Consider the following 26,061-nt stretch of genomic DNA (forward strand, 5'->3'; position numbering starts at 1 on the left):
AAGTCCTATTATAGTATTAACGACTACGTCAACGATTAAAAATGCTTGGGTGTAAATTATTGCTCTAACAATGTGAGATGATGATAACAAAAAAAACCCGCTAAGTTTGTTGTGGGCGTCTTCTTAGACCAGGGCGCGTTTGAAGCCCTCGTAGCTTTAGTTTTAAGTTGATGAATTTAGTTATCGCCATCAACTCACTTTTATGTCATATTTTACTTGTAATGTAAGCACCAAAAGTGCCTTTGATGTGCCTAATTAAATAAAGAAATATTTAACTTTGACTTTGAATAACTGAGCCTCAAAATGTCACTCTACAAACATATGTATACGTTCAGATATACAGGCAAATTTAAATATTTCTAATTGACTGGAAAGATCTCCGGTCTGGTCTTGTGCGAGGATTCGGCTAGGGCTATAGTAACAATCTTAACGACAGAGAGTAAGCGTACCGGTACCAGACGCGTTGAAAACTTGTAGTGGAATTAAAAAAATCTTTGCTAAGTTTAGCCTGGTTTCTACATCATCACACAACACTTCGTATATTATGTATGTTTCATACGTTTGTTAGTCTACATATATGATTCCCATCAACTTCTGCTGTATCAATTTATTCACACTCGCAAAAACTCGAAAACGTCTCGACCAATTTTATATATATTTTTAGTGATATTGGCCTCCATACATCGGAGTTATGTGCGTTTTTAATATAAGCAATTTAAATATCAGTTAACGATAAAAGAAAACATCGTGAAGAAACCTACATGCCTGTGAGTTCTCCATAATGTTCACAACGGCATCACTAGGGAAGGAATATCCTAATAAAATAACCAAAACTAGCCGGTAGTTTAGCATAAACGCATTAGTTTCACATGGCGTTCGTGACAGACAAATTATTTATAGGTCTAAATATAGTCAAATATAGTGGTATGTACCCCTTTTCAATTATAAAAATGTAAATTGAAGGTGTTACGAATCTAACCGCGTTATTAGTAAATAATAAATGCAGGAGTACCTAATTTCCATAGGAGCCACTTAGTTAACTAGAAGTTTTTGGTGCACCCTGCTGTGACCTCAATAGTAGGATGTATAAACATAGCCACTAACTGCCGTATCCAATTAATTTGCAACGTATTTGCTGTGCTAATAATATGACATTTACATTCATATAGCAGAGTCGATTGGCGCGCTCATTGGCTTCATGAGAGATATCATCCGCCCCACGTCTGCTGCGGCGAGACAAGGTGCCTCTTGCCGTCTTTCCGTTCAATAACTCTTCTCCTAAGAAAATATTATCATGTACTTGGGGTTCCTTAAGTACTAGAAATATGTGTGGTTTTAAGAGATTTTTAGTCCACTTTAAGTTACCTACCAATCTCATTTGGTGATAATTTAGTCTAAGATAGTAGCGGGCTAGCCCGTTTTGGTTAGCAGTAATATTAAACTCATACACTTAATAGGTTGCTACGACGGATGAAGCAGATGGCCCACCTGAGTATAAGTCGAAAGGCGCCTATAAACAGAACATCACTTTGCAGGGCATGCAAGGAAAAAGTCCTATAGTATACTAAGTCCATTTTCTCTGAGACGTTGAAGTTAAACCTGAAGCAAGGCTACATGGCACAGCACAAATAAGCATGGCGGGAGTACTTACCACCCGAACGAGATCTGTCACAAAAAGCTCTTATACTGTTACGATTACTTTAAGCTGTGTATAACGAATCTTTAAAAAATTCAGAAAGCTTCTGGCTTCACTTTGAACGATGGATATCAATGATGATTTCAAGTGTACATACTGAAAGAGCAGTTGTTTTAAGAACACCTTCTAAGGCATACTGAGCTCAAGTAGCAAAAAAAGAGCATATATAAATATTTTAGTTTTGAATCTCAGTTTATTCAACTCTGTCATAAAAATTTATGGACTCTAAAAGATTAGTTGTAAGAAAGTTTGTATGAATATTTAAGAGTGAACCTATATTCAATTCTAATAAGGACGAAAATATTATAAATATCACAGTAAATACTAACAGGTAAGATACATTAAATGAGATAGAAGAATAAAGTGCGTATGATTATTTTTACGTGATATACGTTTAATCCGATTTAATTCATTTTTGTTTTGTTTTGTCTCCTAATAAATGATTAAGTTAATTTTTTTATTGTTATTTAGCTTTAAATATTTATACTTTTAAAGGTTTATATTAACCGACTAATAATTAATTGTAAATAATATATAAGAATGACTTTTTTACATTTTAATGCATGCTGTGATAACCTGTAAATAGTTGAACATTTACTAAGTGACTCATTCCAAAAAAAAAAGCAAGTTTTAATGTATCTACTGTTGGTTGTCCATTATAAAAAAATAAATAAATAAATAAAAATAATTATTCAAGAGCACAATTATGTAGGTTCACCTATGAGATTAAAGATTTTAAACTAAGATTTTCGTGGTTAATCAACATTTCTTAAATATAGTTATAGAAACTGACTATCCGCTTTCGTGTTCAAAATACCGACAAAAAGAATCAGATTCTGCTCGTGACACCCAACTTGACATCTCGTACCTACGCAGCCCCGTCGTGACCACGATCCATGCACCTGGGTTAAAATATCGACAAATCCTAAATTATCATTATCGTAGTATGTACCCGTTGAACTATATTTAACCAATGCGATTGTTAAAACCAACACTGTACATATGTACTAAGACGTGATAGGTTTCGTGCAGACAGAGTTCGATCCCCGGCACGCACCACTGTCTCTTCGGAGTTATATGCGTTTTTAATATAAGCAATTTAAATATCAGTTAACGATAAAAGAAAACATCGTGAAGAAACCTACATGCCTGTGAGTTCTCCATAATGTTCACAACGGCGTGTAAAGTCTAGCAATCCGCACTGAGCTAGTGTGATAGCCTACGGCCTAAACCCTTCTCATTCTGAGCGGAGACTTGATTGATGATTATGATGACTTCGGTTGTACTTTATATTTAAGAACACTCGTATTTATATATACTACTAAACTATACTTGTCATTACCACTCTCTAAAGAAATTAAAGTGCCAAAAAAAAATTATTAAATCTGATAAGAACTATAAAACAAAGTTATGAATGTAATAATATGTGCAAAAAACCAGTTTTATAACATACTATACTATTTAAATATAAAAGCGTTTCCACTTAAGATTCACCTTCATGAAACGTCGAGCGTAGGTAATATATGATCGTGATATGATCCCTCACTATAAATATGAGTTGGCGAAAATTGCGAAAGTTTAAGACGAACATGATGAGACCCTGGTTTCACATCAAAACACTTTTATTCGTTCTGACAGTTTGTACGCCATTTATATTCCAGAATAAATATGAGGTTATAAGCCATTCAGGTTCAGTGGCGTGAGGATTTTAAAGAAACGTTGTCAAAGTTTTATAGCTCGACGGCCGACTGGCGCAGTGGGCAGCGACCCTGCTTTCTGAGTCCAAGTCTACAACTGGAAAATGTTTGTGTAATGAACATAAATTTTTTTCAGTGTCTGGGTGTTTATCAGTATATTATAAGTATTTACGTGTATTATATTCATAAAGATATCCATCAGCTATCTTAGTACCCATAACACAAGCTATGCTTACTTTGGGGCTAGATGGTGATGTGTGTATTGTCATATTATATTTATTATTATGTATTTATAGCAGTGTTACGAACTATATGATCAGGTCAAAGAACCATACTTACTTTAAAAAGATAAAACTGCGACTATTTCCAGCATAGTTATACCTACACAAGATTTTCGCAATGGTACGTGTTCGTTCTGTTACATGCGTTTATATCATCTTGTGTACATTACGCTTTATGTTTAATTTAGCTAAGCAATGGCTTAATAGTTTAGAGTGTTCAACTACGGTAGGTACCTGCACCAAAACAAGTCATAATTCAAATTCAAATTCAAATTCAAATTCAAAATTCATTTATTTCAAGTAGGCCTAATACAAGCACTTTTGAAACGTCAAGTCTGTCCGTGTGTAGTGACTCTACCACCGGTTCGGAAGGCAGATTCTACCGAGAAGAAGCCGGCAAGAAACTCAGCAGTTGCTCTTTTCCAACATCAAAAATTTACATTTTATATTTTAACATTCATTTTTCTATCTTGTGAGAGATGAAAGCGGAGCCGGATGCTTCCAAGCAACCTTGTCATTAAGAAACTCATCAATTGTATAATAACCTCGCTGTAATAAATGTGTTTTAACACATTCTTTAAACTTATGGATTGGTAGGTCCAAAATTACCTTAGGAATCATATTATAAAAGCGTATACTCAATCCCACAAATGACTTCTGCACCTTTCGCAGACGATATGCAGATGTCACTAATTTATGACCATTTCTTGTAAGTCGACTGTTTATATCCACTTTTTGTTTATAAAGACTAATATGTTGTCTTACAAATACTATATTGTTATAAATGTATTGTGAGGCTACCGTAAGTATACCAATTTCTTTAAATTTTTCACGGAGGGATTCACGTGATTTAAGTTTATATATTGACCGTACAGCTCTTTTCTGCAATATGAATATAGTTTCAATATCAGCAGCTTTGCCCCATAATAAGATCCCGTAAGACATCACACTATGAAAGTACGCGAAGTAAACAAGTCTTGCTGTTTCTACGTCAGTAATCTGTCTAATTTTCCTGAATATCCATACAGAGAATCGTTAGGCTGTTAGTGCTTTTACGCATTTATGAATTGTAAGACACTGACTGAATCATAAGTAATAGGATGATTACCATTTGAGTTTCGGTTTCTTCTATAAAAACGTCGATTTGTACTTTCTAAAGGGAAGGGCGAAGCTTGTCGTTGCGGACTACTGATATACCGCGGAGGGCCCTCCCCGTTCTCGGACCCATATATGCGACGTTGTTCATCTGAAACAAAAACAATAGTTAAATGCATAAACGCGTTTATTACAATCAAGACGAAATGCAAAGCGTGTTATTTTGACAAGTGTTGTATTTTAAGATGTGAAGTAGTTTGTGGGCAACGATAACTATCAAATGTCAGTGACAATAATAATAATATGCAAATTCACTCGGCGCTGTTACCTATTATAAATTTTTAGTGCGACCCAGAAATCCACCCCCAAATATTGTCACCTAGGTTTAGTTTAATACTCTACTACTGGACAAACGAAAGTTATTCAAGTTGTCATAGTTTATAGACGGTGGTTGAAATAGGGAGATACATAATTTATAATAAAGTCAGTAATTTTTATAAAATTATTTTATATTTTATGGCTAAAAAGTTTAAACGAATTTCTCCGACATCGTAAAGTTGAATTAACAAATTCTTACATCAGATAAGCAAGCTTGCAGATGTAAAAATATTCTTTCAAAATGTTACAGTTGGAAAACGTGAATAAATTTTGACACCGAGGGAGAAAACCGACGCATGATGAACTACAGCAAAAGTTTGTAGTAACTTTCTCTGCAAAAATGGCGACGATTTAAAAGTGAACCTATAAAATTTAAATCAAAGGAACTTTTGCTGACAACAACGATACAAATGTAGTAACACTAGAGATACGAAACCGTACCAAATAAAAGGTTTTACGGATGAAATATTGTAAATTCATGTTGCCATGAAACATTTTCATTTATTTTTATTTATGCAACTGCTGACGCAGTACGTACAAACGTGAGTTAATAGTGTGATTTTTCCAAATCTTATAAAGTTCATCCTTGAAAAGATAAACTACTTTTTTAAATATGTATAAAAATTCGACCTGTTACAGTTTTATTATCAGTAGGTATAGATTTGTAGTCATAAAAGGAAAATGTTAAAATAACGAGTACTACCTAAATAATACTTTGACGGCCGATTGGCGCAGTTTGCAGCGACCCTGCTTTCTGAGTCCAAGGCCGTGGGTTCGATTCCCACAACTGTAAAATGTTTGTGTGATGAGCATGAATGTTTTTCAGTGTCTGGGTGTTTATATGTATATTATAAGTATTTATGTATTATATTCATAAAAATATTCAACAGCTATCCCAACAGTACCCATAACACAAGCTACGCTTACTTTGGAGCTAGATGGCGATGTGTGTATTGTCGTAGTATATTTATTTATTTAGTATATTTAATACTTAAGCAGCTTTAATATGTAGAGCTGACAAAGAAAGACGAACACAAAAAACTACTTTTCACATAACAATATGACGGCACAGTAAAATAATATTTTCCGGTATTTAATCAATGATAGTTTTCTAAATATGACCTAGTTGCGACAAATTTATATAATTAACTATATGCCTAAGAAGACCATCTGATCAAATTTTCCAAGACAAATATATTGATATTAAAAAAACCCTTTATAAACTAAGTTCCGATCTAACTCAGTAGTAGTAAAGTTAAAGAAGCACATACTTTATAACCTCGTCTGCTCTTTATAGGTACAAAGGAAAATATTAAAAAAGAAAATAAGCTCATGTATATTGATACTCAAGATTGGAAGCCATAAGGAGGCAGGAGTTTCTATTTCGTTTTGTATTTTTCTCTTTCCACAAGCGTTATCGTTGGTGTTATTAGAAAGCAAGACCAGTTAGTACCTACGCAATATCTTCGCGATCTCCAGGAATTCTATTCGTTGCGATGCCTATTATTGCTGGAAATTTCTACGTGCAACTTTATCAATATTTATTTTTAATAGAAATCTATTATTAATTTTATTTCAATGCCGATATCAATATGAAATAACTAATGTAAAATATAATCTATGCTTATAAAATTTGATCATAAATATATAACCTATTTCCATTTAACCTATTCCTATTTGTTACTAATAATTTTATCGTGCAACCTGTATTAATGCCTCCCCTTAAAGATATATATCATAAAATAATTTATTTATTTATACAAAACAAAGTGAAAAGAGTGCTCCCTAAAGCTATTAAGATATTGCATTTTCCAAAGAACTAATAAAGGATTTGCCTTGAGTACGAGAGTTTTTGCTTTAAGCGCCATCAAATAAACATTGAAGATAATTATTCAGTTAAATTATCATGTCGTCGTCGTATTACCTATACTATTTTCACTTTCTGGTGAACCATATTATACAGTTATTCAACAGCAGTAACCCACTAAAATCGACGACCGGTTTAACACTTTCTCGCGTGATTAGTCTAACATTTCCGTTTCGGACTTTCCGTTATTGATCCTTTTGAGTTACACATAAATTTACTTTTGTACAGAAAATATACACATTTCTAAAGTGATTTCCATATACATTTTATTGAGGCCGAGTTCAACCAATATTGTTATTAATGTTCTTCACGTGACAGGTGGTTATTAGACGACTGACAGGCAGAAGGTTTTATCGGCATTATTGATATATTTATTAAGTCACGATTGTGTCCAAAAGTTGGAATGTAAATAGTCTAGCGGTGTTAGCCTAGTTCTCTGGCACTATTGGAGTTATTATATATTGCCTTATCGCTGAACAAAAACATCGGAAAGACACCTGCACTCCTGAGAGTTCACCATAAAGTTCTCAAAAGCGTGTGTCTGCCAATCGACACTTGACCAGCGTAGTAGGCCCTTCTTTGTTACGGGGGAGGACTCCTGGCGGAAACTTTTAAAGGCTTTTTGACATAACCTTTTTGTAAAGAATAACTTTTATTGTAATGTAGATTTATCGAATTCGTGGCAAGTTCAAGGAAAGTAATTTTATAAATAATAATAATAATTAATATACAACGACAATACACACATCGCCATCTAGCCCCAAAGTAAGCGTAGCTTGTGTTATGTGTACTAAGATGACTGATGAATATTTTTATGAATAACATACATAAATACTTAGAATATACATATAAACTCCCAGACACTGAAAAACATTCATGCTCATCACACAAACATATTCCCGTAGTGGGAATCGAACCCACGGCCGGTACCACGGTAAGTCTATTAAAATATCTAATTATGAAACCTATATTTTATAATTATTTGTATTTATAACAATAAAATTTTTCATACTCATTTTAAGTACAAACCAACAAATAATTTTATATATTTATTTTATTTAATACTCATTTTAACGCCACGTTATATATTTTTCGTGGATTAAGTAATAGCTTAAGTCACTCGTCTGCTTTTTAATGTACCTACGCAAAAATAGAACAAAACTTTTTAGTTTGATGGACGAACCAACAAAAACTCTATTGCATTCGTAATATTAGTGTTATATTATAATTCAAACGGAAATTGTATGTAATAAATAATGTTTAATTATAATTAATTAAACATTTTAATCCTTCACAATAAATAAAATAAATAGGCTTAAAACCGTTTCTACAATTCTCATTCAATTGTATTGACTACATATCCATTATGTATTGATAATAAGAGCTATTGTTTTTTTGAAACGGATGAGAAAGTTATAAAAACGTAAAATACCTTAACAATAAAAATTATATGGATTCATTATCGCTCACCATAAAGAACAAAGTATCTTTTGCCAATTCCAGTGAATATAAGATTTCAGTTCTGGAGAAAACAATAAGGAAAGGTTTGCTTGTTGCCCTAAAGCAATTTTCTCAGTAAATATCGTAGTGCTTTTGTTTTACCATTCCGTGGGAGGTCACGGAGGATTAAAGCAATCTCATTTAACCTCTTTCAAAGAACACTCATAGTTGACTTCGTGTAACCGCTATGCGGCACAAGTTTGTTCAACGGATCATTAACATTGATGATACAAATAAAGTTTAAAGCAAAACCATATATCTAATCTTTAATTCACTTCGCCTCCATATTTAATGGTGCGGTAAAGAGTTCTTACCTGAAAGTTAACGTGTTTTCAAGTTAACAATATTTATATCCAAAACTTCTTTTAGCTGTAAGCGTTGAGGGCTTACAAGTGGGAGGTCACGAGTTCTATCCCCCACACGGGCAATTTTCTCTGGGCTGGTCTGGTTTCAGTATGCGTATCGCATTCAGTAGAAACTGATCTGAATGGGTTTAATATAACTGCTATGCCCTCAACAGTTTAGCCCGCTACCACCTTAGACTGCATCATTACTTACCACCAGGTGAGATTGAAGTCAAAGGCTAGCTAAATAAAGAAATACTTCGCTTTTGAAAATCTCAACGGAATGTCAGTATTTTAGAAATGATAGTGGGATTCATGGGTCGCCTATGAAAACAAGTAAGTAGGTAAATAATATAAACACAGGGAAACTAATTGGTTATTCAGTTTAGTTGCCCAACGGGAGGTTGAATATTTCACAAGACCGCTCGGCGAACTGCGTCGGGATTCGATAAGGTACATATTTAATTATCTCGTATAATTTAAGTTTGATCCATTACGCATGAAGTATTTTCAATTGTTGCTTTGTGTTTTCTTAGGGTAAGGTACAACTTTGATCTCGAGTATATATTCTAATTGTTATACTGAATATTATAATATTATATCAGTATCACTATTATAAAGTTTCGCATACATAGATATAGCAGTGAATGGAATGAAGCGGCGACCCAAACTGGACAGACGACATTAAACGAATTTCAGGAAAGTACTGGAAACAAGCGCCCCAAGACCGTGGACTTTGGAACTCCCTCCAAAAGACCAACGTCCAGTGGAGGAGTGGACGCCTTTTATTTGACATGATGATGATGATGTGTAGGTAAAGAACGTTGACTTATCTTACTTAGATACGTGATGCACACATATAATAGTTTTTTATCGTAGTTCTTACAGTTCAATTTTATAAGTAAAGTAGATACGGAAAAGGAATTAAAGCATTGCAAAAGTCCTATTGTATGGAAACGATTGAAGTAGGTAAATTTATTAATCCCCATAGGTTTGCCATCAGGGCGCACGTGCCGAGGATTAACCGTATTTGGACGCAGTGCTTGCTCTAATCTTTGCACTCTACTGGACGATATATTCTATGTTGGAATAAAAAAATTCAATAAATATCAAACAATAATGGGTTATGTTATAGTGTTTTTAAAGTACTCGTGTTATACACATTTGTTACATTTGTTAAAACGACGTTTAATTTTAAAAACATACGCTACCAAACGTTATAAGTGAAAAAGAAAATCAAAAAATCTTTTCTTTTTCTTCAATTCAAAGAAACCTTCTGAATTTGTACTGAGAAAGAAATACGTTGTTCATTTTATTATAGACATCGGTGTTGTGATTTCCGAAAGTTGTCAGAATTGATGCATTGGAATTGTCGAAATATCATGTTACCGATATTGCAGATTACAATCTTTGTGTTGGAAATAATTCGATAGCACTTACAGCGTCTGAGATTTAGCAATGAACAGTTACTTTAGTTATAGTTGTTTCCTTTTTTTTTACTTATTCTTATATGCCCATTTAACAGTGGCTCTTGTGCATCGACTATGCAGAGGTTTAGTCGAATAAAGGCGTTCAAAAGCGTTCCTTCAAATAATGTTAATTATAGGTATTATTGAATTCATTCAGAGGTTTGATTAGAGCATACTACCTGTTGCCTGCGACTTCGTTCGTGTTTATTATAGGTTTTTGAAAACTTTGCAGGACCCCTTTATTTTCCTGTGATAAAATCTATGTTTTTTTTATTCCCCTAAAAGTTAGCCCTTGGCAATCTCACCTGGTGGTAGGTGATGATGCAATCTAAGATGGTAGCGGGCTAACCTGTTAGGAAGTATGGTAGTCATACCCCTAATCGGTTTCCACGCGACATCGCACCGGAACACTAAATCGTTTAGCGGCGGTAGGGTGGTAACTAGGTACGGTTAAAGCCCACCAGACCAGACCAGAGAAAATTCTGAAATTATAAATTTCCAAATCGCCCCTGCCGGAATCAAACCCGGGAGCTCATGCTTAAATCACAGCGCTCACCGATGCACCAGGGAGGTCGTCAATGTATTCGGGATGAAAACTATTTCTGTGCAAAATATCACCAAGATAAATGAAACGATCCATGCATGTGACATAAATGTTATTTTAAATATATAATAATTTAATATGCATGGTACCTTACAATTTGTAGCAAAAAATGGGAGAAATACGAGTAGGTATGCACAAAGCCCAATGTCGCCATGTAAATTGTTGTGATATGCATTTTACTGACGCTCTATGAAGACATTTATAATGATCGCTCAAGGACACTAAGCGCGTAATGATAACGTAGAATAAAAAAAAAAGATTATTTGGGTAAATAAAATTACTGTAAAAGCTAATGGCTGGAGTCTTCTAAGAGTATTATAATGATCTTTGGACTCATGAATTATTTATAAAAGAATATTTTCGAAGTACATATGTAGTATTTGGTTACCACTACCACTTACAGAACCTTTCAAATGTCAGAGAGTGAACAAACACCGCATAACTATTCCAACGCTATGCCGGGTTTATTGATATAGCTCTCCGCGTGCGCGTAGATTTCGTTATATGTAAGTCTCGTTAGACGTTGTGCATTAATAATTATTTGCGGGTACATAGCAAAAACAAAGTTGTAGGTACATATTTAGTGGCTTTGAATTACAAGTGGCGAGGCCGAGGGCGAGTAGCCCTGCTGCTAAGACAAACAAACTGTACAAATATCACGCGAATTCATTGTTATTGTAAGAAACTCCTGAAGAAGTAATTCGTGTTGTGAGTGCGTAAAAGAGTTAACATTTTAGGTTTATTCAGGAGTTGCATGAATTATATTATTACAAAGTATGTCCTACGAAAACCCATGACAGTGTAGTTCGCTTCATGAATGAGAAAAGAAAATAAACAAAAAATATTTAAATTTAATTCTGAATAGCACCATAAACTTCATCATCATTAATACAACGAAAGTCATACTAGGGCCCTGACCCTCCTCCTCTCTCATCATCATTTCAACTCAACACCGGCCCACCACAGAGCATGGGTCTCCTTTCAGAATGACAAGGGTTAAGGCCGTAGTCCACCACCCTGGCCAAGTGCGGACTGGTAGACTTCACACACCTTTGAGAACATTATGAAGGACTGTCTTCGGTCAGGCGTGCAGGTTTTCTCACAAACCTTAAACACTATCCTATCACCGCTTCTAGTTACAGCAGTATTATAAGCAAGTACTTAAATGTTTTTAAAATGAGATACATTTGTATGTTTAAAACTTAAATGGAAATATATTTAAATCTATCGTTTTAAGCAAGTTTTCATAAATAAAAATAAAAACAAGACCATCAGTATTCTCTTCGGGGGCAGTCGGGTAAAAATATACCTTCATATTACAGTTGGGGAACGAGAAGTAAATAAATTTCTACGTCGGAGTAACAAACTAGTATGATGAACTGCAGCGAAAGTTTTGGGCAAGTTTCCCGACGAAAATATAAATCATTTAAATTTGAAAACCATTTTTATTTTTATCTAAACTTGACATGCAACAATAATTTAGGTCAACGTTATTTATAAATAACCAGCGAGTGCCCAAAACTTCGTCTAGGTAGTACTTGTAATAGGTAATAGGTAAAATTTCCCATCCAAACTTGTACTACCCTATTGTGCAACAAATTTTAATATTAAAATTTAAAAATTGGAATTTTAATAAAAACTCTACAGATTTATTGATGAAAATTTAAAACACTAAATCAAAAGACAAAACAAAAGTGTAATTTCTAAAACATACACTTATGTTTACATACCCTTTGTATTTAATTTGGTTAAAAGCGTGGCGCGGGTCGTAACTGATTTCAATGAAATTATTATTAATGTACTACCTAGTGAGAATGTGTTTACGAAACTGCTACTAACATCGTCTAGGAAGAAGGTTGTCATCGCAAATAATTTGTATTATTTAGGCAAGTTATATATATTAACCGCTGAACACAAACCACATTGGTTTTTCTTTCTTAGAAAAGAAAATAAAATCATGTTCTGCAATCGAATGTGTGGTTTCCTTGTCTTGAATGTGTGCCTCGAAATTTAAAGAAAAATTTAAATCAATGAATAAGTTACGCCTTTGGAAAATACTTTAACAGTTGTTATAGATAAAATCTGTAAATAACAATGTTCCATCGGCACTACGTGCATAAAAGGTAATAATAAGTTTGTCCCTTTTCTCTTTCCATGCCCCGAAGCTACATCATCCCTCTCAGCTTTTCGTAATAAACGCCCTCAATTACGCGTGAACCTCTGGTTTTGATAACGTATACCTCTGTTGCTAAATTAACCCTTGTCAGTTACAACTGATGACAATCTTTACGAATTTGAGACTACGTACATCTCTATCTTTATTTAATGGAAAGAGAGATTCAAATACAGAAAAATTAGTGATTTTAGGAAATGTTGTACTATTCAAAACTCTATTGTAATGTAATAATATCATAAGCAATATAGATAAACATAAAAAGACACACTTGGGCTTCACCATATAATATGATTCCTAAGGTAATTTTGGACCTACCAATGCATAAGTTTAAAGAATGTGTTAAAACACATTTATTACAGCGAGGTTATTATATAATTGATTTCTTAATGACAAGGTTGCTTGGAAGCATTCGGCTCCGCTTTCATCTCTCACAAGATAGAAAAATGAATTTTAAAATGTGAAATGTAAATTGTTGATATTGGAAAAGAGCAACTGCTGAGTTTCTTGCCGGCTTCTTCTCGGTAGAATCTGCCTTTCGAACCGGTGGTAGAGTCACTACACACAGACAGACTTGACGTTACAAAAGTGCTTATATTAGGCCTACTTGAAATAAATGAATTTTGAAATTGAATTTTGACATGGCGTGCTATCGGGCAAACATTAATTTCTTATAAACAAATTAAATAAATTCCAAATATATTTGTGATTCTCATATTCTATCAAAATTATAAAAAAAAATCATTTCAAATGGCCATGAAACTTTAAGAAAATACTGTTTTTTTGTGCATAAATCAAACCACCTCGACCTAAAGTGGTTTTCTACCATTTATCAAGAAAACATTTAACTGACAATAATAAATTCCCCGTATTAATGACTTCCTAGATCGCAGTCATTAAGTCAAGCCATATAAAACATTAGATTGCGCAGCAAAACCACTTAGAGCTATTTCCCTAGAATTGCGTGATAGCAACACTTAATTTACAAGCTCCATTTAATTTCAACTATTTTGAGGCTCACGCTGGAATTTAAATATCAACAGATAAGAAACTCACGCGAACGCGAATAGTACGCCGCCACAAACCCGCTTCGCTTAATTTAAACTCTAAGGTTCTCTTTACACATACCAGAGTCAGGACTTGCCGAGCTCCGAACCTCTGATTTCGTAAATCCAATCGTTCTTTAGTTGCCTAGGTTATCACCGGACCGGACCGCACAGAAACATATCTTGAGGTGGTTTCGGAATATAGATTCAGTTACCGGAAACAACTAAAATATCGTAGTATTCTATCGTATCACTAGGCTTGCGATATCTACACATAGATAAAGATCATGATTCCATATTTTGCTCTAAAATTGGAACTAAATCTGAAACTGTTTATAGTGAATACACATTAATCACTGCGCGTCCCTGACTAGCCACTAGCTAGTCCAGTACTCCGGAGCTCGGAAAGCCTGACGCTTACATCTCAGAATAGACCCTTACCCATACAACGTTCATAGAAAATTGAATGAATGAATAGTATAATTTTATATATGTATGCCTTATTTAGCAATAGTATCTGGTTTTAATATCGGCTAAATCGCTCTTAAATAAGAACTAAAATGGTAAGCTGTTTTTACTACTTTTCAAACAGCGGAGTGTTTGACGCAAAATTAAAGGCTCCATAAGTAAGAAACGTTCTTACGTACACGGTCGAATATTTATTCATCACTCCAATTTTCGTTGTCGATGCGACGGCACATCGCAACTCAAAGCGTAGAGATTAGAGCAGGGACCATCAATTACGAATAATCCTTGGCACGTGTACGCCCATCGTAAACTCATGGAGATTAGTGATATTTTTTTGCATAGGTTTCACTAGATCGAGTAGGTACTTTTATTTAAAATTTGTCTTGTCTTTTGTTTTTAACCGACTTCAAATAGGACTTCGACTATCAAAACAGATGTTTTTTTTTTACGTATGTTCGGGCATAACTCTGCCATTTATAGATTTATTCTAAAATGGTCCCTAATAAATTGCGTATAGATCTGATGATCATTTTAGAAACAGACATCGGAACTCTTAAAATAATTTCAGCAAATCAACTGCGATTGCTGCTAACATGTCACGCCTCTACACTCGAAAGGTTTACGCAGACGTATTCAGTATATCGTGGTACACCCACATTTCGTTGATTTAAACAATAAAATATTTAATTTTGTTTCGGTATAATATTAATTTTCAGAAATTTAACTAGCTTATGACACAATAAAAAAAACAACTCTGGTTTCTACTGGCAGCATACTCGTGTAAGTAAAGGTAATTGCCAATTTGAATAATAACCCTCTGGAACCCACATTCAAATAATTTTAAGGTTCCGCACCTAGTAATGGAAACAGGAAAGCCATATGGGATTACTTGTTTCACCATCTATCCGTATTTGAAAGCTTGTTTTCTCAGAAACAACTTGAGGGCACCATCTATAATATATTTTATCAAATACTTTGCGATTACTGATCACTAAGCCCTTTTAGAGGACAATTTCGATTGGCAATGCCCTGGACCTGATCAAAATAGAATAAATAGTTCTTTTTACATCACTTATCTGTAATTCAGGTGCAAATGCTGCAAAGCTGAATAACTTTGGAAAGCAATAAAATAAAAGTCGGTTCACTTCGCTTGCGATTTACAGCATCATACCTGTAGAACACGAGTTTCACTAATTCTTTTTTTTGTGTAAAACCACATCAATCTTCAGCGATACATCATCACAGCAAGCTAACTGTATTAAAAATATTCCCCTAAACCTCTCTGACTTTCAAGTTGTAAAACAACTTTCAAAATGTAGTACCTACAGCAATACTTATATACAGATAAAATGCCTGCAGGGCAGTGAACCTTCCCTGTTGTGTCTTTACACAGTAACGTTTTACCTTTTCCAACTGTTAAACTTGCCCGGCTCAGAACAATAACGGATGTGTGCAATGCGGTTTTTATTACGTAGATGATGAATGAGACGTTTACCCTCAAGCGTTGTTTCCAATAATATTTTTTTATAAATAGAACTTTCTGTTACAAAACTATTTTTATTTTATTTTATTTCAATTAATGTTAGTCGATAATAAAGGTTGGTAACATCGTAAAAGGAAATTGATGTCGTTGCGGAACTAGTAACAAAATGTCTCCCTTTTTACTCTCTAACGTGGAGCTTAAAATTGAAGACTATCCAATACAAGCAACGCATGTGATTTGAAGTAAAGACAATTTAATTTAAACAACTGCATGATAACTATTGAGCTATAAATATACTGCACTTAACGTTTCCTAATTAAATATACCTATATCGTTTCATAATTTAGAATATAATAATCAAAAACATTAAGTTGGATATAAAATGCAATCTAATTATAAAATTACGGTTCATGGTAAACATTTTTATCCGGCGCAGATCCGTTGTTTTAGACACGGCGCGTCCCATACCGCAGGAATTTCTAAATCTTCAAAAGATAATGGATCGCTGGAAAAGAAAAGAACCTCCCGGGCTTGGAACTTTGTTGAATTCTTGACTCGTAATTAATAAAATTACTTTTTGGGAGCTTTCCTCGACTTCAAAGAATTTACAATAAAAGAAAAAGTAAAGTAGATGAATTATTTTGAATGATAAAGAGAATATTTTCAGACATTTATACATTTAGAGGTGGAGTTATTCTTTGGGAAAAGTTTTACTTGAATAGCTTAAGAGTTGGGGTTTAAATAATATGGTTGTACTTTATCACTCATGTTGAAGATGGACACTTGAAAAAACGATGAACAAATTGAAAAATAAATCCTCCAAAGAAATTTCATTTGAGATGAAATAGAAAAACCTACAAATTAATTTATTTGAATACTAAAAGCATTTCGAATTACTTTTTTATTCTTATCTAGCCTATATCAATAAATACACTTAGCGTAAAGGTTATTGTTAACCAACCACTTTAAATCTAACTATTTCGTATTTCAAATCGTACAGCTAAGGGTCATCGGCTTATCTTTAACTGATAGCACCCGCATGTTTAGTCACAATACATCAGACCACAATCGTTGTAGTTTCTCTTACCAATGCCCCCAAAGCAAGAAATGCCCCAAAATTTCTAGCAGTGATGTGGGACGTTCCATGAAATAATACTATTTTTCTCTTTATTCTGTTTTATCAGTCTTTGCGTAATAATCTTCCTAACTAAAAAAGTTTCGCGAAGCAGGTTAAGTGGTCTCTTTAAAAATATCTCCTTGTAAACTCCCATCGAAATAGACCATAAGAAATTTAATAAAAGTAGATTCATTTAAAAATATGATAGATTTTATAATTGTTTGTAAATGTTTTTGTAGAGATACCTTTTATCAATATTTTATATTAACATCATAATGTACCTCTTTTGAATAATAAAATGTTATGGTTCCTTTACACAGCACCTGTCACATTGGAAACATTTATCATAATATTCAATAAGCTCGCCCTAAATTAAAGTTATTATACCTATATAGAAATTTTATTCTATACAAAAATGCTTAAGTTTACCCAATAGACTCTTTGATGGAAAGCCGTAGTGGGAATTGTTTAACTGAAACCGCCAGAAGCTTTTCAAAAGAACCATTAATTTCACCAGCAACGGCAAAACAAGGCGTAATTGAATAAACCCAATTGCGATTTGTGGAACGTAATATCAGGTGCCGTTCCGCTTTTGAGAAAACAATAACCGAGAAACATTGCGATGAAACCTTTATACAAAAGAGTTTCGCAATGAAGTTGCACGTAGAAGAATCTCCATGCAATAACGGGCACCGTTTCGACGAGGATTCTTGGAGCGCGGAGATATTGCGTACTTACAGGGTTTGCTTTCTAATAACACCAACGATACCGTTTGTGGGAAGAGAAACACAAAATGAAACGGAAACTACTGCCGCCTTATGGTTTCCAATCTTGACTATCAATATCGGTACCACCAAAGTACCAAAAATATTGCAGATACATTCTAATCAAAAGTAGATAATACACTTTTGATTAGCAAATCTTATGCAATATTCCTTTTTTGTCAAGTAAATTCTTACTGCCAGTCTGGAGTTAGAGAATTGGTAATGACTCAAAAAGCACACTAAGCCGTATTAGAGCAACGTGGAGAATCTAAGCTCTCAATCCCTCTCTTCGATGACAATCTGATTGATGTTGATGATTCTAACATTTTTAACTGCCTCATTTCTTTAGTGGTTAGAATGGTCAACTAACGGATCAAGGGTTCCTGGATTCGAACCTGTCGGACAAAACATTTTTAGGTATTGCGTTGTGTTTGTTAAATCATTGTCAGTACCAGCCCGGAGCTAGAAAATGAGCGGCTACAACCCCCTGTCTCGAAGAGCACGTTAAGACGTCAGTTCTGATAACTATAACTTGTGATATTAGTCAATTAATGCCACCAAACCACATCAGGTCTGCATTCTAAAACTATCTATCCTATCAGGTACGAGAGAACAGGCCTGTGTCTAGAAGTGGGACGGTAAAAGGCTGCGAATGATGATTATGATGACGACTAGGCTTAGGATCATGATGTTGCATTATGTAACGATAAAGTGCTCTAGACTTTTTAAGTTGACATTTCATTATTTGATGTTACTCTAATTATATTACGCGTATAGGTATCTACGTTTAAGTATGGACTCGCATATTGTTCGTTCACATTTTGCGCTGCAAATACGAGCCCTCCAGACTAATCACATTAGCAGCGGTGGTAGAGTTGCTAACTGGCTAAAAAGCACTAACTAGTGTGCCAAACGAAATGCGGCTAGATAGAGTCATATAATATCGAATCAATTTTAGAGTTACAGCTTTTTTGGACGCGGCTCGTCCGGGGAAATACTACCGCCTTGCTTATTTCTGCGGCCAAGCAACATTGTTGCAAAGCTGTATTCCAATATATGTAAATAAAGTCTCTTGCAACATAAGTTTGACAAACTACAACTATATATTATTATGAAGCAAGTAATTACCACTAAATTCGCATCCTCTCATGTGGTTATTATTTATTTAAAACTGAAGAGCCTTCATTTAATAAGGGGCTGCTAGAACGGCTATAAAGAATATTAATTTGAGTACGTATCACAAAGTCTGATTATCGTGAAACTTTTTTCTCTGAAGTGTAATATAAATACTGTTATACTTTTAGAAGCCTAGCCTATAAAAATTATCTAAAAATTATTATTTAAATAAAAAAACACCTCTTTTGCCATAATATAATAAATTTAATCCTTGTGCCCTAAACTTATACAAATTAAAGGTTTTTAAAAATTATTTTGACTATATAATTATTTAGACACATTAAGGGGCATGTTCAAGCACCACTAATTCGAGCTACCCATTTTACATTTTTTTAACCAAATATAAAAAAACCACACATAAAAAAGCAAAAAATTAACCAATTTGAGCATCTCCGCAATTTTTGGCAGTTAGTTCAAAATGCCGTTGATAACACGAGTAACGAACGCAGACGAATCGATTACCTAAATATGAAAACACAATTATGGCCGGCCCGGTCGCGTATTATAGCGCTGCAAATACCAGCGTACGGCTAGACTAATCACATTAGAGGCCGATACTGAAGGTAATGTTGGTAACTGCCTATAATACCGAAATATCAAGAAATACATTTATATCCGATCTGGTTTTCCATTACAGTACTTAATCATATTATTAGTTGATCGAAAAGCTATAATGAGAAATACAGACTAAGCGCTCCTATTAAAAACGAATGATTTTTTGATAACCTAAGTATTCTGAGTTTCACAATAATTTTTTGAAATATTCCAATTCATGTTTAATATAAAAAAATTACCATCAGGTTCTTTTTGACGTGACAACGTCTTATAAATTGGTTTGCCGGGTGACACTTCAAGAAACTGCGTTACGCTCCGCTCACGTTATGCGCTCACAATGAGAGCGAGTGAGAGGCACGCGTCCCTTCCACTCGGGCATGGTTAGCCCGCCTAAGAGCGAGAGAGACAGACATAAAAAGTGAAAGGCACGCGTCCCTTTGTAGTAAACGCTGTTTCATTGTACGCAAATGTATTGCAAGTTATTGTATGTATATTTGTATATAAATACGTATGTATGTGTAAAGGTAAAAATAAAATTTTGTTAATATGAAATTCAGTGCGAGATTCTTTGTATAAAAAATGTTTTAAATTGTTACTCTTATTTCATCCTTCTTCCTACTATACGAATGAATATTCACATTAAAATTATTTTACCACTCAAAGTCGTTGTCACGTAAAACTTTCGCCCGTATACCGACTTTACAGGCAACCAATTTTTTTTTAAATTCTTTAAATATCAACAGTTTTGAGTTTTTAGCAAAAAATGTGCGATATTTTTTTCATCTTTAATTTTCGATACATTTTTCTAGAAGCCATTCCGGATTGAATGAACCATCGCTAATATTTTTAGAAACGTGATCAAAGCACGTTTTTTGACTTGTTAACAGGACTATGAGCTTGTATTTGTACTCTATAACTAGATATCGTTTGTCTTATATTACTGAATCTATAAGTTTCTGAGGATTCCTTTGCAAGGCCTACCTTCCTTCCTAGTTTACCAAAGCTAATCTTAAAAAGTTTCAATCTTTTTAAGTTTAACACCTAGTACCTTTTACCAATCTGACACCGGTTAATCTTAATCGATACTAAAGTTACAATGCTGCGCCGATTTTGATCGAATTTGCAACCTATGATAGCTTGAGCATGCAGGATGACGGATGTTTGATGTCCATGACAAATAAATGGTTCCCGAGAGTTTAAAAACCCAAAACACTTTCATTTAAAAGGCAAAAAATCAGGTGCAAACTAAACTAATCTATAATATTACTATGGATAAGGTTGACTTTTAAGGTTTAAACTTAAAGGTCAACCTTAGTAATATTATAACTGCAAAAGTGTGTTAGTTTGTTTATCCTTCTTTCACGCCCTTATCAATCTACTTGATTTTTGGCATAGAGTTAGTTGAAAGGACAGGAGGTAATATAGGCTTCGTTTTAAATCCGAAAAAAACAGGCTTGCCATGGGATTTGTAAAAAACCGTATTAAGCGCGGGCGAGGAACGCAAGCAAGAGCTATAAGATTATAATGAATAAATAAAGTAATGATACCAACATTACACAAAGAATAACTACGAGTACGAACTTCACAACTGAAGGTGAATAGATAACCTTTAACATATTATGTTCTAACAACATGGCAGCACTGATTACAGCAGTACACATACTAATCTCATTTTACCTTGCTACTAAAGGTTATGTTGGTAACAACCTGAAATACTGTAATTTACATGCCAGCGCGAACTCCATTAATCATACACTATGAACTGCACTTAACGTCTACAATTTCATCCCACTAGCTTCCAGACGATTTTGAGAAGTTCTTCCCGGGATAAAATTTGTGCTCTCGCTATATTATTTTACTTATACCGTGTAACGTGACCCTAGAGAGTGTTCACTTTAATTATATTATGAGTTAAGCTACAAATCACGTAATTTATAGTTATATATATATATATATATATATATATTTTATATTTACATATATATTTATGTATACATAGATTTCATATGTTACCATCATTATATTTATTTATATATATACTAGCTGTTGCCCGCGACTTCGTCTGCGTTAGATTTTGTTTTTAAAGTATTCAGTATCGCTAAGCCTTAAATGAGTATAGTAGTATATATATATATATATATAACATGTGACTGTCAATTAATTATAGACAAATAATTTGCAATAAAATAAAATTGCGACTATAATTAAAGATCTAAGCTATCCTATCTCTTAAGTTGGACCAGACTGCTCATGGTGTGCCAATTTAATTTAAAATCGGTTAAGTAGTTTAGGAGTCCATCGCGGACAAACATCATGACAGGAGATTTTTATATATTAAGATATATATATAAAACACTAGATGTTGTCCACTTATTTATCTGGGCTTATTATAGTTTTACAAATCCGTCGGGAACCGCTTGTTTCCTAGGATAAATAGCCCATGTTATTATCCGTTCTTCACGCGCTAACTTACAAATCAAGTCGATTGGTTGATTTGCGCGTTAAGTAAGGACAAACAAATAAAAAAACAAATACATTTTCGTATTTATAATATTAATTATGGATAAGCTTAATAAGCTTGATTTGAAGTCCATCACAATGTTGCATTAAAATAGTATATAATCTATTTTCATCACTCCTTATTTCTATTATTTTTTCCAACAAGAACTAATATGACACTAAGCAACCGCTAAGCAGCCCGGGTTTAGCTAGTTTACACATGGAAGCAAATTATTTGTAGTTAAAAGCATTAATCGGGTCACATCATGCCCAAAAAGATTAAACCAACTTAAATAACAGGTTAAAACATTAACCATTATAAAATCCATCTAAAAAAATATAAATAATTACAAAAATTTAACATAAAAGCCATTTATACTTGCATGGTTTATTTTGTTTCTGATGTAAACTTCGGTATAAAACATGGTTTAATCCGACAAGGGACATCTTGTAACTACTCACTAGTTATTTCACAAGGATCGTCCGAAAAATAACACAAGATCAGTATTACTACCAGCCCTCGATATAAACATTTATGTGAACAACATTGGATCGTCGAAATTACGCGTTAAATTTTTAATAATGCCCTTCAAATTCTTTACTTCGAATATCACCCGAAATCCGATAAACAGGAAAATTCTTGTTCATTGAATTTGGGGCGATATTAATTTACTTACTTATTAATTACTTTATTTAAAATACACAGGTCCAGTCTATATTTCACATTCCATTTCTTCTCAGCCTACTATTGTCCTGAAACTGGGTATAGGTGTGGGGCTTATGCTCGGACCCGACATGCTGCCCCTTCGTGGGCAGGTGGATTTTATGCTAGCGATAATAACAAGAAACGACGATGGCTTAGTGTGCTTAACGAGTAGACGACGCCAATTTCCTAACTTCAGGCTATGGATAAGGAGAATTTGTTGACCAAAAAATCCAATACCTACTAGTAATGATTATCAACTTATCAACAACATATGTTTTCTTTATTTTTTATGCTATTAAACATCAAACTCTGGAATTGATTCACTCATAACAATCTATTTTTAAAATTATATTATATAATTATATCTATTTTTATAATTATATTTTTAAAGAATGCTCAGCATTAAGTTCGTTTTTTGTTGAGTCCATTTCATACAGAACATAATTAGAAAAGAAGAAAATAAGCACACAATTTCTCAGAATTAATTTCGCATCGTATCTTTATGGCTTCATCATGTTAGCATGACAGAATGACGAAGAGTGGAGGTTGGAGGTTTACGTGTAAAGTTTTCCCCGTAAGCTCACCGCAGGGCGCTCCCCTATCAATTGATGTTTTCCCTCCCCACCCCTCAGGCCGGAAGGCTTCACTAATGATTCCACTTGTTTGGGATCAACGTGGACCTCTGCCTGTGTCACGCGATGAATTCAAATACTAACTTGATCCCGCTACGTTTGCGTCGTAGATCCCTCGTAGTCATCTCGTAGCAGATATTAAATTATAACCGAAAACGCACTTCAAATAAACACAACGTAATGCACGTTAAATAAACATAAAGTAATGTTTAAAAATGTACGCATTAGTAATTTGATGTAATTTTGACGTATTTTTGATACATACGAAAGTAAAGTTAGTACTTATAGCACAACGCTGCAAGGACGATGACAGAAGACTCAGGAATACACCTCTTACTCATATATATTGTGTTGAGTTATGTGCTATCTAAGCTTAAGCGTATATATTTAAATATCAACGTTAAGGTGAATTTTAACATCGCGAGCATGCCTGAGGCTCATAATATTCTCAAAAGGAAGTGCTGTCTATCTCATTTTAAGAGGAGACCCGTGCCAGTAATGGGTTGAAAATGATGATAAAACGTACTTAGGTCTCATTAAACACAAAGAGAAACAATTGGTTCGTATCGCTGACGTCATCCACATACACTCCCTAGCATCCTATGTTCAGTGTTGGAACATGAAGAACTCTAGATATAAGTCACCCCGATGAAATGTTTCATTTATAACGCTGTTGTTGATGATTTAAATGAATATGAAAAATCTTTTTGGGAGTAGTAACGCTGGAGAACATTGTTAGTTTGATAATAAAAACTAGAGAGAGAGTGAGCAGTGGCGTGCATAGAGGGTATGCAGATGATATAAAACGAAGAAAATTTCCAGAACGAGTATTAAAATACTTAAGGATGGGCTTTGTGAGAGTTATAAAAAGCCTACCCTTAAGTATTTATAGCTAGTACTGCAGATTTTCTTCATTTTATACAATCTGCATACCCTGTGCATACCCTCTATGCATGCCACTGAGAGTGAGATATTCACAGCTACCATCGATAACAATGTTAACCGGACAAAAATATTAAATGCAACTGTCACATACCGAAATATTAAATTATCCCGGTTAATGTCTGTCTCTAAAACACACTATTAAACTGTTGCGTAGCATGAGCCAGTATCAAGGTGAAGACTATGTTGTTGAGCTTATCTAAGTCATTCAGATGTGTGTAATTTCTAATACTTGATGCTGAAGTTAGGATTGCACCATGTCATCGTTGATTAATCAAAACCAGAGAGGTGGTATTTGAAGACAGATAGGCACACCTACCATCAATAACAATATAAGCCGTACAAAAAGCAACTATAATATTAGGTCGGGGAAAAAGTTTCTTTGCATTTTTTAATTCATAATTTTTTTTTTTAATATATTAGATAAATGGTTCTTGTTAAATAATGTCCTTAGGAAGCGATGATTGCCTTGTGGGTAAGGCTTTAGCCTCCATTTTGGGAGGATCGAGTGTTCGATCCCCGGCACGCTTTTTGGAATTAAGTGCGTTTTTAATTTAAGCAATTTAAATTTCACTACCTTAGACCTGCATACCTGAGTTGTCTATAACGTTCTCAAAGACGTGTGGAGTCTAGCAATCCGCACTTGGCCAGAGTGGTAGACTAAGAGACCTTAATTAAAGACCGTGCCCACCTAATGGACTGATAAAGAATACTTATGTCTCTAGCGCTTACTATCAAACTGTTGCGTAGCATGAGCCAGTAGCGAGGCAAAGACTCTGTCGTCAAGCTGTGTCTTTTGCGGGCGGTCTTCGTCACTGCTGCTGTAGCGGTCGCCGGCCCACTCAAGCGAGCGCTGGCGCCGCACGGCTGGCGTGGCGCCCGCCGCCCCGCCCGATAACCCGCTCAGCGAGCCCGCCTTGGCTCGACGACCCGCCCGCTCCATACCACCGACTTTTATATCATTTTGCACATCTGAAACAATATATTTGAAATAGTAATATGTATTTCTCAAACAAGCTTCATCACAAAAAGCCCTACTAATACTAGAATCTATTGGCACACGTTTTACGTTAAGCCAACACGTGTGCCATCATAAAATAGCATGGCACTCTCTCATCCCATCGCGCCCCATCCATGCCCCCAAACATTTACTTGAACTCTATTTCTTTCTTCAATTTACTCAATATTTCTTTCTACCTAAAATTGATCTTTGACATCTGCAGGACGACCCGTGAAGGCAATTGGTACAAATGATACAGCTTAATCCCGTTAATAACATTTAACCTACAGTCAACGCTAAATCTTATATAACCTTGTTAAGAAGTTATAGTGGTAGATAGTAGATTAGGCTAAGTAATAAACCTACCGTCAGGTAAGAGATCGCAAGAACCATTTTAATTGTTCAATGTCCATATTCCATGCTAATAGTTTAATTCCAGTTATAATATCCCTATCCCTATCCCTACTAATATTATAAATATGAATGTGAGTTTGTTTGTTACGCTTTCACGCAAATAGTACTTAACCGATCCTCATGAAACTTTGTACACATATTTCTGAAGGTATTAG

The 26,061-nt window shown here is 34.4% G+C and overlaps 1 protein-coding gene across 2 annotated transcripts in view; it reads right to left on the reverse strand.

Annotated features, from left to right (window-relative positions):
* The window catches only part of LOC120623654 (teneurin-a), a 325,288-nt gene extending 299,850 nt beyond the window's left edge, over positions 1 to 25,438 (reverse strand). For both annotated transcript variants that reach the window (XM_039889808.1, XM_039889807.1), the window contains exons 1-2: positions 25,225 to 25,438; positions 4,783 to 4,920 (exon numbers count right to left, since the gene is read on the reverse strand). In XM_039889808.1, the coding sequence (XP_039745742.1) occupies positions 4,783 to 4,920; positions 25,225 to 25,435 (349 nt within the window). In that variant the 5' untranslated portion in view covers positions 25,436 to 25,438. The remainder of the gene's footprint in view (positions 1 to 4,782; positions 4,921 to 25,224) is intronic.
* Between the last annotated feature and the right edge of the window lie 623 nt (positions 25,439 to 26,061).

This window comes from Pararge aegeria, chromosome 5 (assembly GCF_905163445.1).
Source record: "Pararge aegeria chromosome 5, ilParAegt1.1, whole genome shotgun sequence".
NCBI lineage: Eukaryota > Metazoa > Arthropoda > Insecta > Lepidoptera > Nymphalidae > Pararge > Pararge aegeria.